The sequence below is a fragment of the Stegodyphus dumicola genome, chromosome 7, assembly GCF_044657685.1.
Source record: "Stegodyphus dumicola isolate Sdum_Otavi_A_Nest chromosome 7, ASM4465768v1".
In the NCBI taxonomy this organism is placed as follows: domain Eukaryota; kingdom Metazoa; phylum Arthropoda; class Arachnida; order Araneae; family Eresidae; genus Stegodyphus; species Stegodyphus dumicola.
Genome location: NC_140774.1, coordinates 44414723 through 44431665, shown reverse-complemented (window position 1 = coordinate 44431665; position 16943 = coordinate 44414723). Strand labels below are relative to the sequence as shown.

Sequence of the window (16943 nt, the reverse complement as noted above, 5' to 3'; positions counted from 1 at the left end):
TGTGTAGGACAATTATCTCTTCAGCAAACATGTTAAGCAAATTATCTAACATTTTTTAAGCTAACACAGATCACTGTGTACACAGGGAGAATAGCTAAAAAAAAAGGACAAGTGTTTTATTATGGATGCTTTTTGTTTTTTATTTTGATCACTGGCTGTTATATTTTAAGTAATTCTTAGTATGCTGCGATTTTTGAAAATGGCTGTTAGCTTGATGACAATTTATTTAATTGACAACAGTTGGCAACTTTTGGGGAGGAGGGTGTGAATAATCAGAAAGGTACTGCAAAAAGTTCTAAAACAATCTTCAAAAAAAAAAAAAAAAAAAAAAAAAATTTAATTAAAAAAAAAAAAATTAAATGGAATTACTATTTAAACTGCCACTAAAAAATTCTAGCCTCCAAAATTTATAAAGTACTAAGCCAAAATGTTGATCAACAAGATAATACATATATTTTTTTTAAATCTGATATCCTTATTACGAATTAGAATTTATTGCAATGTAATAAAAACATACAGTATTTTAATAATAAGGCCTGTATAATTTATGAAAATTAACCATAAAAAAATCCTTACTTCTCCATGCGTGTTGGATAAGGTACAGGAGTGTGGCCACAGGATGTAACGACATTGCTCAAAGTAGCAGCTCCACGATGCATCCTTTGAGCCCAGCCGGACATCGTAAAGATTCTAACATCTACTAGCTATCACCCTTACATTGTCAGCAATCTATAAAATACAAATTTGATTATATTAAGCAATTTGTTATCCTCAATATCTTAACAATACTTCTTTAAAAGAATATAATAATTTACTCTCCGATTGCTCTCTCTTCGAAGCAGGGGTTCTCAACTGGTGGTATGCGTACCACTGGTCGTACGCAAAGAAACAAAGTATTTTTAACTATTAAATTCAAAAATTAAAACCCCAACATCCTGATTGAGTTTTTTTCTAAGACTTGTAAATTTATACAATCAAAGTTTTGTTCAAGATCAATAACTGCTTATAGACTTTAGCAAGGGGCAATCAAAATGATTTTTACTTCCTTGTACAAAGTAAAAAGGAAGTATTGTAATCGGGAAAAGTTTCAGGCAGCATATTTCAACGAAAATATCCATTTTGACCGCTATCGAATGCAATTTAACGATGTTTTTGCGTAATATCTGTACGTAAGGACCGAATAAAATACTCTTTTCCTTCAAAAAAACTATAAAACTGCTTTAAAATTAATTCTTAAGAGAATTTTTCGTGGCGTCTGCACGAACGTATCTCGCATAACTCAAAAACGAGTAGCCTCAGAACGTTGAAATTTTGTATACAGGACTGCTATAACATATAGATGTGCACCTCGTATTTTGGTTGCAATCGGCCGCACCAAACGTATATAAATATATTTATATATATATCCACTCTGTTACCCGACTCAGTAATCTCAGTTTCTTTACTCTTATATGTTGGTAAATTGTACATTTTTTGCTTTAAAAATGATTGAATTATGTTGTTTTTATCTTCCGGTTAAGGATTTTATGCCTTTAGCAAATCTGTGTGCAATATTTTTAGAATTATCAGCAATTTTAAAGTTGTTTAATTGCCGCTAAGCCCTTTTATAATGGCGGCCATTGATGTTTACATTTGAAACAGGAGACTAGTGGATTTGTTGCCAGTCTACAGAAACTTAGCTTCGCAACAACAAAGATAACGCATTCATTTATTATTGCCAATTAAATCATGCTTTAATTCTTTCTGGAATTTTTTCGAGGAAATAAGTGTTCGAGATTTACTTCGTAATTTTTAATATAGATATTTTGAGTTTTTATGTATTTTTGCCTTCTCGCAAAGTGAGAACTGAATTAATTAAATGAGAAATACTCAATCGTCTGTGAAAAACTGTTTCTTTTTTTTTGTTTGTTTGCTTAATTTCTTTTATCGTTGCTTAATCATTCTAGCTTTATTATAGTATTTGAATAGAACATGTGGCAACGATTAGATAATTCTTTTCTTTAAATGATATAAATTTTGTGCATTATGAGTTATAATATGAACGAAATATATAAGGTAACTGTTATATAATTATTGGATTATATAACAGTTAACTTAGTTTCCGTTATACAATTATTATATAAGTTAACTTTTATATAATTATTAATACTGTTAAGTGAATCTAGCGCCAGAGTGTCGCTATGGTAAACAAATACTAGAGTGAATTTTAAAGAATGCATTTATTCTATTGTGTTTTATGCGCTGTCGGCGAAGTAGATTTAATTCAAACCAATAAGTTTAAATGAAATGCAAGAAAAAATGCGTATAATTTAATATTCCAATACAAGGAAGTCATGTGGTGTACACATCAGATTTTATTAAAAGGAGTGATAGAAATGGATGCAGTATTTAATAGGAAATAAAAATAAGTTCCTTTAAAAAGAAAATAGCATCTCATTAATTCTCTTAGAGCTCCTCAATTTATTAACATGTCAGTAATTTATTTCGCCATTATGGGCTCATATTGCTCCATTTCCAATGAGAATAATTTTTTATGTCAGTTTGCTGTCTCTAACAGCAGGTATTTTGCCTTCTTGTTCCTTTGCATTCCTTACTTTTCTACAGGATTTGAGAATATCGTCGTCTGTTTTTGAAGAGCTCGTAATATATCGAGCATTTAAATATTTGTGAAAAAATAATAAAACTTATATAGAGTTTCAAAATGGAAAAATGGCTAGGATTGACTAAGCAGAAAAGTGACGATTCACAGGTGATCGAGGACAATCTACAAGCACTAAGAATATTGAAAAGAAAAGTTGTTTCTAGAAAAATACTGAAAGTTATTTATCATTTGGATTTACCTGAAGTGGAGATGAAATGGACCCTCAACCTTAATGTGTTGTTTGTGGTGAAACCAGTATTTCTTACAAGACATCTTGAATCTAAGCATGCCAACTTAAAGGATAAATCTGAAGAATATTTTAAGAGGAAATTTTTGGAGTTCAAAAATAGTAGACAAGTAATGAGGTTTTGTTACTTCAAGTGAAAATGCTTTGGAAGCTAGTTGCCTCGTAAGCCTAAGAATTACTAAGAGTGGACAGGCTCACACTACTGAAGAAAACCTTATATTACCAGCTGCTAAAGATATTGTTTTAACATTATTCAACAAAAAAGCAGCTAATGAACTTAATAATATTCCATTATCAAATGATACAGTAACTCAATGAATTCATAAAATCGCAAATTCTATAAGAGACCTAATTCAAAAAATAAAACCCATTGCAACTGAATGAAAGTAACGAACTTTATGCAATTATTAGTTTACATACATTTTGAAGATGATAAACAAATTGCTGAAGAGTATTTATTTTGTGAATACGATAAAACAACTCCAAGTGAAATTTTCTGCAGGTGAAAAAAGTAATTGATAATTTTGTGTCTGAGAATGATATTCCTTAGAATAAGTGCATTGCCATATGCAGTGATGCAGCTCGGGCTTTAATAGGAAACATTTCGGAGTGATATCTTAAAGAAACAAAGGTCACACCTGAAACTAAATTTACTCACTGCTCCTTACATCGTGAAGCTTTAGTAGTCAAAACAATCTCTGAAAGCCTGAAAATCACTTTAAATCAAGTTGCTAAAATTTTTAATTTTATTAAAAGTCAAGCTTCACACCTGAAACTAAATTTACTCACCATTTCATACATCATGAAGCTTTAGTAGTCAAAACAATCTCCGAAAGCCTGAAAATCACTTTAAATCAAGCTGCAAAAATTTTTAATTTTATTAAAAGTCAAGCTTTCAATTCAAAAATATTTATGATTTTATGCCAAGAGATGGGAAGAGAACATGAAACGCTTTTGCTACATTCCGAAATAAGGTGGTTATCCAGAGGCAAAGATTTAAATTGTCTTTTTGAACTTCGATCAGAAATTCAAATTTTCCTCTGTGATTCAAAATTTGAATTGCAAAAATATTTATTTTGTGAATTATGGTTGGTGCATTTAGCATATTTAGCTGATATTTTTGGAATGTTAAATAAATTAAATTTAGAATTACAAGGATAAAATGTTAATTTGTTTAATGTTAGAGATAAAATAAAGGCAAAGATAAAAAAAAAAATAATAATAACCTCGAGCCAATAATCAAAGAATTGGATAATAATATTTTCAGCTTTTTTGCCACATCCAGAAAAGTTTTGTAACTGAACATAATTTAAAAATAGAAGAAGAATTAGCATCCAACATTAAAACTCATTGTTTTTCATTGATAAATAATTTCAACGTGTTTTCCTGAGGATTATGAAAAAGAAAATTCGATTAGAAATCCATTTTGTTAAAACATTTACAAAAGTTTATCATGTGAAGAAAAGGAACAATTCATAGAAATTTCCTGTGATCAAACTCTAACTGAAAATTTCAAAAATAACACACTTGTTAACTTTTCCCTTAACTGAAAAAAAAAAAAAAAAAAAAAAAAGAATTTAGAAGCATTTCAAATAAAGCTTTTAAATTTTTATTGGCTTTTTGCACAACCTATATGTGTGAACAAGGATTTTCTTATACATTATATTTAAAAAATAAGTACAGAACAAAATTAAATATTGATTCTAATTTATGCTTAAAACTAAGTGAAATAAGATCAGTCATAAAGAAATTGATTTCTCTTAAACAGGCCCAAATTTTGCACTAAATTTTAGAATTAAAATATCATAACTTACATTTTGATAGCTAAAATGGTAACCAATTTTTAATGTAATATTTGTATGTGTGCGTATTTAATTCAAACAGCCAATAGGTTGTGCAAATGGCAAAATATTTTTTAGTCCAAAGGGCATTAGCCCAGATGGGCTGTTAATTTCAAAATGGCATTTTGCGTCGATTCACTTTTCAAACTGTTGCAACCAAATATTATCACCATGCATTTTATTTAAAGAAACTAAATAATGAAGAATCTGCATGAATGTTTCTCATATTGTGAAAAAACAATGGTACCTAGAGCCATCAAATTTTGAATATCATCGACTTCTAGTTGAACATGGGCACTTGGAAGTCCAAATTTTGAATTTGTTTTACAGACAAAAGTCTTTAATCCGCACTTGTCGGGACTTCGGTGATTCTGGATTATCGTTTTTTCTGGATTATAGATCATCAGTTTAAATGTGGTAAGATGGTATGCAGATATTATAAAATTAAAAATATGAAATCGTAATTTATGAAATAAAGAACAATTGTGATCTAAAGGGTATCAAAATTTACAAAAAAAGTTTAATATTCATTTGTTTATTTTATTCATATCTTTCAACGCACGCATGCGTAAAGCATACCTTACACATAGCCGAAATTAGAAAATTGCAACCAGAAAACTATTTGATGTCTATTCGTGATATTTATAATGACGAGGAAATTGATTTAAATCATATCGAAGTTCATTGAGATTAAACACTACATTTAGTAAGGAAATATAAGCGGAATAAAATAAAAACATCTGCGCTGAAGATGAGGATAGTGCTGACAGATAAACTTCCAGTTCATTGCGCGCCGCTATGTCCCCCCCCCCCACAGAGCAGCGTGAAATTGATAAACAGATTTCAGAATAATTAAAGAAACAAATCCCCTCTCTGTCACTTTCTTCATGCTTTTATCCATTTTTTGCAGCAATTCCACTTTTTGTTTAATGGACATCAAAACATTCTTTCTCTTTGTAGATCCTTTGGCAGCTCCAGAATCGGAAATTTCATTTGACATAATCGAAAGTTCAAGCTTACTTCTAAAAAATTGCTCTAACAGACTGCAAAAAAATAATAAGCCGGATCCAATTCGAAGATTAAGGAACAACACAATCTGCAACATTAACTGAAATACATAATTAGATAATCTTAGCTTAGCTTATACCATCCGTTATACATTAAACGCACATGCGTAAACGCATATGCGCATGCGTAAAGGTATTGTACGCATGCGTAAGCGCATATACATCATTCCGGATTATGGACATCCGGATTAAAGACTTTTGACTGTATTATCTATTTCAAATTTTGCAAAACTTTTTTGCAAACGAATTTTTGATTAATAAACTAAAACAATTTCAAAGCGAGCAATGGCAACATTGTATAAAAAAAATTAATCCCCAGTGTTTGAGACTGTGTATCGGAAATTCTAAAGTATGATGTTTTTAAATATTTTGTCATATAGCTGCTGAATTTAATTTTATGCATTTTAAGTAAGAAGAACATGATACTTAACCCGGCGGAAATCGCACCAAGAAAAGTTACTAGAGTGGGCACGTGGGGTATCACATACCCCAGTATTTGAAATACGATAAAAATAGTTTTATTTCGTTTTAAAGCTGTTTTTCTTGTTCTCGTGTATTATAAATACATGAATAATAATTGGGTTTCAAAAATTTAATTTCCAAAATAATTTTAGAGTTAAAATTAAGATAAATGAAAATAATAAAAAAATATAAACATCATGTCTCTAAGTTTCATTGCATCTCTAACATACAATTCTTATTTTATTTCTTTACACTTTGAACGAAATACATTTTGAGTTCTTGGCACAGAATGTTTTCACATTTTAAACATTACATTCACGTTCTTCTGTCCTTGGCGCAAGGGCAATTTATCACATCTTTCATACTTAGTTGTTTCAAATTTCATGTATTCATTTTAATTCTTCGTCGAAACTTTTGCTTTTGTTTTGCATGCAGTACGTCAGTTTCTTGGTAAAGTATTAATCTCTGATCTTTGTTCAATACTTTTTTTCATTAATTGTAACGCTAAGTCCTTCAGACTTCTGTTTCTAGTTGGTAGATTGATTAGCAGTTGAATGTAATATAATTCAAGCATTTATTACAGCAATATTCAGTGCACGATTACCATTGGCCAACTCCTTGTTATACTGGCAATTGAATAATTGGCTGACATTTCATTCTCCATATCCACTGCTCCTTTAGTCATATTATAAAAACATATAATTCCTGATATTTTATTTTCTCCAATAGTATCATCTTTAGTACGATCGTTATATAATGTTGAAAGCATAAGAACAGTTTTTCCTTTTTTAGGAACATTAGGAATTAATGTTTTATCTTTTGCGAAACCAAAAACAGTGTAGAAAATATTCCTAGTTTCATCTTCAGTTTCCGATCTTCATCGCTTTCAAATATTTCTAATAAATCTCATAGGCGTTGCATCTCCAATTCATAGGGAGTCATTCTTTTTACCATAATGCGGTTAGAAAGTTTTAAGAATTTAACGTCAAGTACTTTAAAATCACTTGCGAGTAGAAATATTTACTTTTGCACTCAAGAAATAAATTTCTGAACTAAATATTCAGTCAGAAAAACACTTATGCGAACAGGCGCGTGGGTTGTGTCATACTCCAGTTCCAACAAAATACCAATAAATCTTTTTCTGAAACACACAGGCAAAGAAAAAGTGGTTCTGAAAGTCAACCACAACTAGAAACTCAGCTACTGAATGCAGCACATAATTTTAGTTTCAAAAGTTAAGAATATTCCACTTTTATGTAGAGGTGGGGTATGATACACCCCACGCACCTTCCCGCGGGTTAATAAATAAAGGTATCACACCAAACAATTAAAGAATATAAAATCTGAAAGCATTCCGATTTTCTTTCTTTCTCTTTAACTCAAAGGGAAAATGTCAAAACAAAATTAATAGCCTAGAAGGGCTATTAATTTTGTTTTGACATTTTACATTGAAAACTTTAAATGTCTATTTCACTTTTCAAATTGTTGCCTCCAAATATTATTGTCCTGTGTTATATTTAATGAAATTAAATAATGAAGAATCTGCATAAATGTATGCATGTTTCTCGCATTGTGATAAAACAACGGTACCTAGAGCCATCAAATTCTGAATAACGTAATCCTCCACCAAATGTGGGCATCTGGAAGTCCTAATCTGAAATTTGTTTTATTATCAATTTCATATTTTGCAACACTTTAATGAATTTGATTAACAAACTAAAAAATTTTAAACCGAGCAATGGCAACACTGTACGAAAAAACTTTATCTCCAGCACGCTAGACTGTGTATTGGAAATTCTAAAGATATGTTTTTTTAAATATTTTGTGATATTGCTGTTGAATTCAGTTTTATGGTTTAAGTGAGAAGAGCGTAATATTTAATAAATAAAGGTAACAGACAAAGCATTAAAAATGCACCTTTGGGTGCAATATAAAGTCTGAAAGCTTACAGATTTTTTTTTTAATATTTCTATTGAGAAATTGAAAAATAATCATTGTATTATGTAGTGGTGGTACTTAAGTTTTTCAATTTTATTTAGATGGTCCACATTAGTCAAAAAGTTGAGAACCGCTACTCTAAAGGCTTAGAGAAGTGTGGAAAAGCAAAAGTAAATTACACTACACAAAAATAATACAGTCAAAAGTCTTTAATACAGACTCGTCAGGACTTCGGTGATTCTGGATTATCGGTTTTTCCAGATTATAGGTCATCAGTTTAAATCTGGTAAGATGGCATGCAGAAATTATAAAATCAAAAATGTGAAACCGTAACTTATAAAATAAAGAGCAATTATGATCTAAAGGGTATACAAATTTACAAAAAAAAAAGCTTAATATTAATTTGTTTACTTTATTAAACATTTCTTTTAACGTGCGCATGCGTAAAGCATACATTACGCATAGTCGAAATTAGAAAATTGCAATCAGAAAACTATTTGATGTGTATTCGTGATATTTATAATGACGAGGAAATTGATTTAAATTATATCGGAGTACATCGAGATGAAACACTACATTTAGTGAGGAATTATAAGCCGAATAAAATAAAAACATCTGCCCTGAAGATGAGGATAGTGCTGACAGATCAACTTCCAGTTCATTGCACGTCGCAACGTTCCCCCCCCCCTTCCGCAGAGCAGCATGAAATTGATAAACACATTTGGGAACGGTTAGAGAAACAAATCACCTCTCTGTCACTTTCTTCATGCCTTTATCCATTTTTTGCAGCAATTCCACTTTTTGTTTAACGGACATCAAAAAATGCTTTCACTTTGCAGATCCTTTGGCAGCTCCCGCATCGGAAATTCTATTTGACATAATCGAAAGTTCAAGCTTACTTCTATAAAATTGCTCTAACAGTCTGCAAAAAACAATAAGCCGGATCCAATTCGAAGATTAAGGAACAACGCAATCTGAAACATTAACTGAAATAGATAATTAGCTAATTTTAGCTTAGCTTATGCCGCCCGTTACACATTAAACGCGCATGCATAAACGTATTATGCGTATGTGCAAAGGTATTACGCGCATGTGTAAATGCCTATGTGCATGTGTAAATGCCTATGCGCATGTGTAAACGCCTATGCGCATGCATTAACGCATGCGCAGTAAGTTTGTAGCTTTGAGGTCCGGATTATAGATCATTCCGTATTATTGGTGTCCAGATCAATGACTTTTGACTGTAATAATAATAATAAAAATAAAGACAACTTTAGAAGAAACCCAGCTGCTAATGAAATGAGTGCAATAAATCTGGGAACAATCTGCTAGTGCTTAAATGAATTAATCAAAATACAGACGGTTTATTGCAAATCTGACCAAGTAATAATAATTTTATATCAGCTTTTATCTATGGGAATAACAAGTACATCTGTAAAATACAAATCTGTTTTAAAAAATTCACCCAAAGTCACTTGCTACCTCTTTCCCCTAATTAGAGTTGTCTACTCTACGAAAATATATAAGTAATACTATATGAATTGAGCAGGAAAGTTCACAGAAAAATTTCCGAGACTCAACAGAGCCTGACTAGAACTATTACACTAGGCTGGATATCATAAATTTTATAATATATATTATCTGTAAGCTATCATGGCATAGAAAATCAAGTCAGTTTACACTGCGCGACTTTTTTTTGGTGGGGGGAGGAGTTGCGATATTTTGCTCACAGTAGTATCAATGCAATAGCTAATTTTCTCTATTTCCCACTGACTGCAAAATTCAGTTTTTGAAGTTTGAAAAGCATAATACTGATCAAATTTCATTGTCAGCTCTGCCTGTCTAGGCCAGACATCAAGAATAAGCAAATGGTGTGTTATGAGTACAGGCAATTTACAGAAGGATAACAGGGGGCACAGAGGGCAGTAATCAGTTGTTATAAGCAACTTTAAAGAGCAAGTGCAGCAGAACATTTTTGAGAACTGTAACTTCATTTTTACAGAACACTGCAGCTATTCCCCAACTTGTTGCTAGATGAAATTGTAATAAAGCATGTTTTTCTGGAAAATTCCCAATAGACAGATGTTCAAGGAACTGACACACAAACACAAATTATAACTCATGGCCTCATCATTGATATTTCTGCAGCAGTATTCGTAGTTTAAAAATAGCAAAGAATTTCTGAACAAGATCATTTATGGTGATGAAATATGGGTGGAATAGTTTACTCCAGAAACTAAGCGGCAGTCAATGGATTCCGACTGAAACTCCTGACAAATACTAAATTCAAATAAAATGTGTCAGTATGGAAAGTGATGTGCACAGTGTTCAGGGACATCACATACTGCTTGTTAAATTCTTGACTAATGGCGAGTATGTGAACAATAATCATCACTATAAGCATTGTGAAACTGCAATGAGCTATCCAAAATGTGTGATATAGTCCACTCAGCATCAGCAATGTTTTCTTGCAAGATAACACTCGACATCATATGGCTCTGACACAAAATATATGATGGAAGAGTTCTAATCAGAAATATTCAAACATTCACTATTTAATCTCAGCAGGCCACCACTTTTCAAAATGATGCAGAGGTGCAGAGAGCTGTCACACAATGGTTTTGATGCCAAGCAAGAGAATTCTAAAATGCATGAATTCAAAATTTGTTCCTACAGTATAGCAAATGATTTAATTCTGCTATGTATTATGTTGAAATGTAACTTAGCAATTCCTATAACTATTTCAATAAATCTTTCCATGAAATTACTTTTACTTTTTGTAGATGTTCCAAAAAAAAACTTACTTTCTGAATTCTCCTTGTAGTTCAACCATTTAGACAGAATCTGAAAACAAATAATGAAAATAAATTTACCAAAGTTTCTAAAACAGAGAAAAAAAAAAAAACAATTAATATGGAAAACTCAATCTTTTAACAGAAAATAAATACAGTTTCTCGCACTAAATAAAAATTATAAATCTCAAATATGGCCCAGAGTCAGACTTTATAGCCTTAAAATCCCGATATTCCACTTGACTATGGTCAAGTTTTGAGATGAAGCCACTTTCTCTGATTCTCCAAAAGTACTAATGATGAGTTCTTAGAAAAAGGAACTCCTCAGAATTCTACTGAAAACTAATAATGATTACAACATGCTCCATATTTCTCTCCCAGACATAAAAATAGAATATTTTTTAATTATGCTGCTAAATATCAGATCTGTAAGAGTACTCTTAAGGAGTATCCCATTTAATTTTAATAAGGATGACATCAAAAATGCACTTCTGAAAGATGGTTATTCTGTTTCAAAAATTACCCAATCAGAAGGCTCAGGTGCTGGGCACTTCAGCAGGCTCCTAGGCTGGGACAGCCACATCCTGTGCAGAATTCATTGTAAATAGGCATATCTTTCCTGGCATAACATATTGACCCAATCACAAATAAAACTAAATGCCTTTTTTTTTTTTCAAATGCTTTCTGATGAAAATATCCAAAAGATACATGAACATACTTCAATTATTTCTCTACTAAAAGTGAAAAAGTTTTCTTCAAAAAACCAGAATCTACAATGGTTTAGTCGTCAATACTAGCATCATTAGCCCATAAAACCTATCTAGCAAAGAACTCGCTGCCCTGGTGACAAGCTGATGAATCAACTCAGTGATGAAATAAAGTCCCTCATTAAAAAAAAAAAAAAAAAAAAACATGTGCAACTTAACCTGACCAAATACTTAAGAGGCCTTTTCCAGTGAAGATAATTCAGTTTAGAGTACCACCTCTAAATATAAAGGATACTACACAGATATTCCACCCTTTAATGACCCCAACAGGATCACTTACATTGAGACTGACAAAGCAGAATCACTTGCTGGTAACTACACATCTCAGTTTTGCATCAACATCCACCACCCTCAAATAGAATATATTGTTTCTAGTACGGTTACACAATTCTTATCACAGCCAAATGCAAACAACATCCCTCTGCTTATGCCATCAGAGGTTCAAACATCCACTATTAGTTGAATTATATCAAGAAATACAAGACTTGAACAGCTCTAGACTGGACAACATAAGATCATTAAAGAAATAAAATCTTTAATGTCATTCAAGTTGACAAAAAAAAAAAAAAAAAAAAAAAGAATTACATCCTGCACTTTTAGTACTTTCCTGTGAATTGAAAAACAGTAATTTTACTTTACAAATGCCAAACATTAGTGCTTAAGCCATTAGTTCATGGGCTCTCCAGTACTTCTTAACAATGTCCTTATACAAAGAAAGTGCAATTTAAATGTTCAAAAATCATAGGCTGATTGGATTCACACAAAATACAGTTTGGAGAATCCACTACTCCAATATTTTTTGAAGTCATCATCAAAACGAAGACAAGAGAGCGGCGAAGCTGTAGCAGATTTAGTTGTAGCAGAAAAACAGTAATAAACTGAGTCAATCTTGAAGCCTGGAAAGAAGTCACATAACCTCTTGTCACATCGGCTTATCAGCCTGTTTTCTTCACTCGGCAAATTGCTTGAGGCAGTCATTCCACATGGAATCCAGAATTACATAGAAGATACAAAAAAAAAAAAAAAAAAAAAAAAATTTCATTCCACAGCAGCATAGCTTTTGCAAAAAGCACTCTACCAACCAACAGCTTTACAGAGTTATAGAATTCATCTCAGAAGGCCTTCAAAATCATCAAATTTACTAAAGCACTGTTTCTTGATATAGCCACCCAGCCAGTAAACGGTTACTGATTCTAATTGTCATATGGATCAGCCTAAGTTTGAATCCTGGAAGATGTCTGTAAGAATATAGTATCTGTGCAGCAAAAGGTATGCTCAAAATACACAATGAGCCGAAAGTCCTCTCGAGAGCACAAAGGCAGGGAAAGAAGGGGGAGACCCTTGGATTGCCACTTGTGGTGTTCACACTCATAACTGAGGTAGAAGTTTACCAGTTAGCTAGGTTTAGCAATACCTCTATTACCTGTGGCACTATAAAGGTACTGACATAACTTCCACCTATATCTCGATATTCCTATATCCTTTGATCATGTCTGGCTCAATGGGCTTCTCTACAAACTAATTGTTCCTGGATTCCCTGGGCTATATTACTCACACCATTAATTTCTAGCTTAAGGATATGTATTTTGTTATTTATTACAGCAATTGTTTACTCTATGCACTGGCAAATATTTGCAGGCACAAGTCACTACTCGGCTTAATTTCATCCCTTATTTAAGTGAATCACATACCATACAACATAAACACAACAACTATAATACAGTGATCATGACTCAAAATGCTTTAAGTTCAGTCAAACATTCCCTACAAGAACATATCCATGCTCTGGAATCCAGGCTTTAGAAGTGGAAAATTGCCAATGTTGAAAAATGTGAAACTGCACTTTTTACAAAAAAAAAAAAAAAAAAAAAAAAATCTTGATCAAAATATTGATAAATACAATACAGTTATCCTTTGGCCAAACAAGTAAAATATCTTGCACTGTTATAGATCAAAGATTCACTTGGAACCCACACGTTATTTCAAAGTTCCAGGCTTTTAACATATAACTACTCTCCTTTATTTCTCAGAATTCAGTTTTATCGGTTAGTGAATCACTTATATATACGAACCATGCTGCATTCTATCATTATATGTAGCTATCCTGGCTGGGGTTATGCAAGCAAAATGTACATTCACAAACTTCAGGTTGTTCAAAATACTACATTCAGAGAAATTGCTAGCTGTAGATAGTCCATTAGAAAAAGTGCCATTCCCAATGAATATGATATCAAAAGAACATATAAATTTATGGCTAATATTACATGCAAGTTTTTAACCCCTCGACATTCTATGACATTCATTTCATATGCCATTGGAGATTTTGAGGTCTCCTAGACATCAAGAACTGTCTTCGGTGAATGCCACATAGTATATTATTAGATACTTGTTTGAGTTTGTTTGTTTATCGTGTTTTTCAGTCGTGAGTCGATGCTGTTTTGCTTAGATTGTTTCACAACAGTACTGATAAATAAAATCACATCGCCAAACCAGTAACGAAAAAAGCACAATGAACATGGTACTCGGTATAGCACTGATCTCGCACAGCAAACACCATAGTACACATTTGAATTTATTAAAAATTAGAAATAGTCCTCCCAACATGTCTGAGTTGAATGCATTATATGAAAGTGACTTCGAAAGTGTATTACACTAATCTAGAGATGATAATGAGAATGAAAAAATGAATTGTATTTATACTCAAAGTGTTTATACTCTTGAGTATTCGAGTGAGGCTAGCTCTGTTCGACAAAATGTGTGTAAACATGCAAGACCTATTTCTAGCAGTAAAGATTCTGATGTAGCAGAGGATGAATGGAATTGTAAAGAAAAAGAAAATACAATGAATATAAAATAATTTACTAGAACAATTGTTCAGTTCTAAGAAGAATGGGTATAAATGCAACCCCTCTGTGTGTTTCCAAACAAGTTTTATGACATGATTTTTTTCAAATGATAGAGAAACGAATAGATATGCAGCTCAAATGAAAATGGAACACAATACAAAAATGAACGAAAAATGGTATTCACTAACAAATGAAAAAGTTAGAATATATTTTGCATCATGAATTATAATGTCGCAGATAAAAAAAAATCTAAAACAGGCACGTATTGCTCAAAACAAAAAATATAAAAACACCCATATTTTTACGAACTATGCCTCATAAATGTTTTTTTGGTCATAACGCATTATTTTCATTTTGTAGATAATGAGATGTACAAAATGTTTGATCCGTGATGGATTACTTGAATGCAAGCTTTAAACATTCATTACATTCAACATATACATTCCGGAACAAAATATCATCATCGACAAATCCCTAATGAAATTCAGAGGGTGGCTAAACTACGTACAATTCATAGCATCCAAACAATCGAGATCTGGAATTAAATTTAAAAAATTATGTGAATCCAATTCTGGGTATTGTTAATGATTTAAAATTTACACAGGACAAGACAAAATTCAAGGAAATGATGAACCTGTATTGGAAAGTACAGTCATGCAACTAGCTGAATTCATTTTAGGGAAAGGATATACCTTGTTCTTAGATAATTAGTATTTATCTCCTAATTTATTTCTAATTCCTCCTAATTAATCTCCTAATTAGTTCTTCGATAATTGGTATTATCTCCTAATTTAAGTTTTGCATGAAAAAATGCTAATGTTCTTGGAATGATGAGAAAAAAAGGGGAAAATATGCCAAAGAAGCTGGCATCGTATAAGCTAAAAAAAGGAGAATTAAATGCACCATCTTGTAGAGGGATTCTGTCCTTATGCTGGCATACGCTCAAAACACTCAAAAGCTGAAATGGTTGATACGGGGAAAAGAAGAAAGATGGGAGGTGAAGACGAAACTGTTTAAACCGACCTGTTTTGTAAAGTACAATTGTGGAATGGGAGGTGTCAAAGCAAGACCAATGTTTCCTTCTCATGCAAAAAATGTGCAAAAGATTTTTCTTTGATATGTTTGATATAGCTGTTTATAATGCTTATGTCTTATATTCTAAGTTGCCTACTTCACAAACGTTTTTAATTAAATATTAAGGAAGATATGCTATGCAATTTGTCCCTTCCGAACTACCCGACACATGGCAGACTATCACAAAGTGAATACACAACTCAGTTACAAGTACACTGGCTCCATTTTCCCGAACATGCTCCTGCAACAAATAAAAAGCAACATCCTACAACAAAATGCCATGCACATAAAACATAATATAAGAAATGAAACAACTCAGCAGTGTAAAACATGTCTAATTAAAATATGTACTCCAAAATGTTTTGAGATGTATCATACTTTACAGAACTACAGTACAAAATCCAATAAGCGGACCTCAAAACCACCAACAGCCTTTTTTTTTTTTTTTTTTTTTTACTTCTTCACTTTGGCACTAAATAAAATACCTTGTTATTGAAGAAACACTCATGCTAGCATGAATTTGTGTGATCAATAATTTGCTTCAATAGCTGCATATCTGCTTGGCATACATCTCAAACAGAACATCATAGTAGTATTTTACATCCCTGAAACCAATCTGGCGAATTATTATTTACAGTCAAAAGTCGTTAATTCGGACACCCATAATCCGGAATGATCTATAGTCCAGACCTCAAATCTACAAACTCTCTGCGCATGCATCGCATGCACGTAAGACCTTTACGGATGTGAATATGCGTGTGCGCATGCACATAATACGTTTATGCATGCACGTTTAATGTATAACGGACGGTATAAGCTAAGCTAAAATTATCTAATTCAGTTAATGTTGCAGATTGCGTTGTTCCTTCTAATTGGATCCAGCTTATTATTTTTTGCAGACTGTTAGAGCAATTTTATAAAAGTAAGCTTGAACTTTTAAACTTCACACAAACCCAGAACCTGGCCAGAGCTTGTATGGCTGCACCAGCTGGCGGAATTTAGGGAAGACAAATTTTTGGAATTTAGAAAAGCACCAAGCAACAGAATTAAGGGAATGACAAAAGTTTTAGAATTTAGGGAAAGTACTGGGACCCAAAATTTACCCATTTTTTGTGTTTTATTTTTTAAATTTCTATTTTTAAATACTTTTTATAAATTTTTTGTAAACAATTTTGGATTATAACCTATAAAATTTTTACCATCATCTTAAAGTAGGTATATTTCTAAGCATACCTGCAAAAAATTAGACTTTTTTATTCAAAATTTTC

At 32.0% G+C, this 16943-nt stretch overlaps 1 protein-coding gene across 7 annotated transcripts in view; it reads right to left on the bottom strand.

The window, feature by feature from the left end:
- RhoGAP71E (Rho GTPase activating protein at 71E) overlaps nt 1-16943 on the bottom strand; it is a 164546-nt gene that overhangs the window by 135917 nt on the left and 11686 nt on the right. For 6 of the 7 annotated variants that reach the window (XM_085820141.1, XM_085820147.1, XM_085820146.1 and 3 more), the window contains 2 exons: nt 11001-11040; nt 577-729 (listed from right to left, as the gene is read on the bottom strand). In XM_085820141.1, the coding sequence (XP_085676267.1) occupies nt 577-680 (104 nt within the window). In that variant the 5' untranslated portion in view covers nt 681-729; nt 11001-11040. The remainder of the gene's footprint in view (nt 1-576; nt 730-11000; nt 11041-16943) is intronic. The other variant, XM_085820144.1, reaches the window with a different exon arrangement.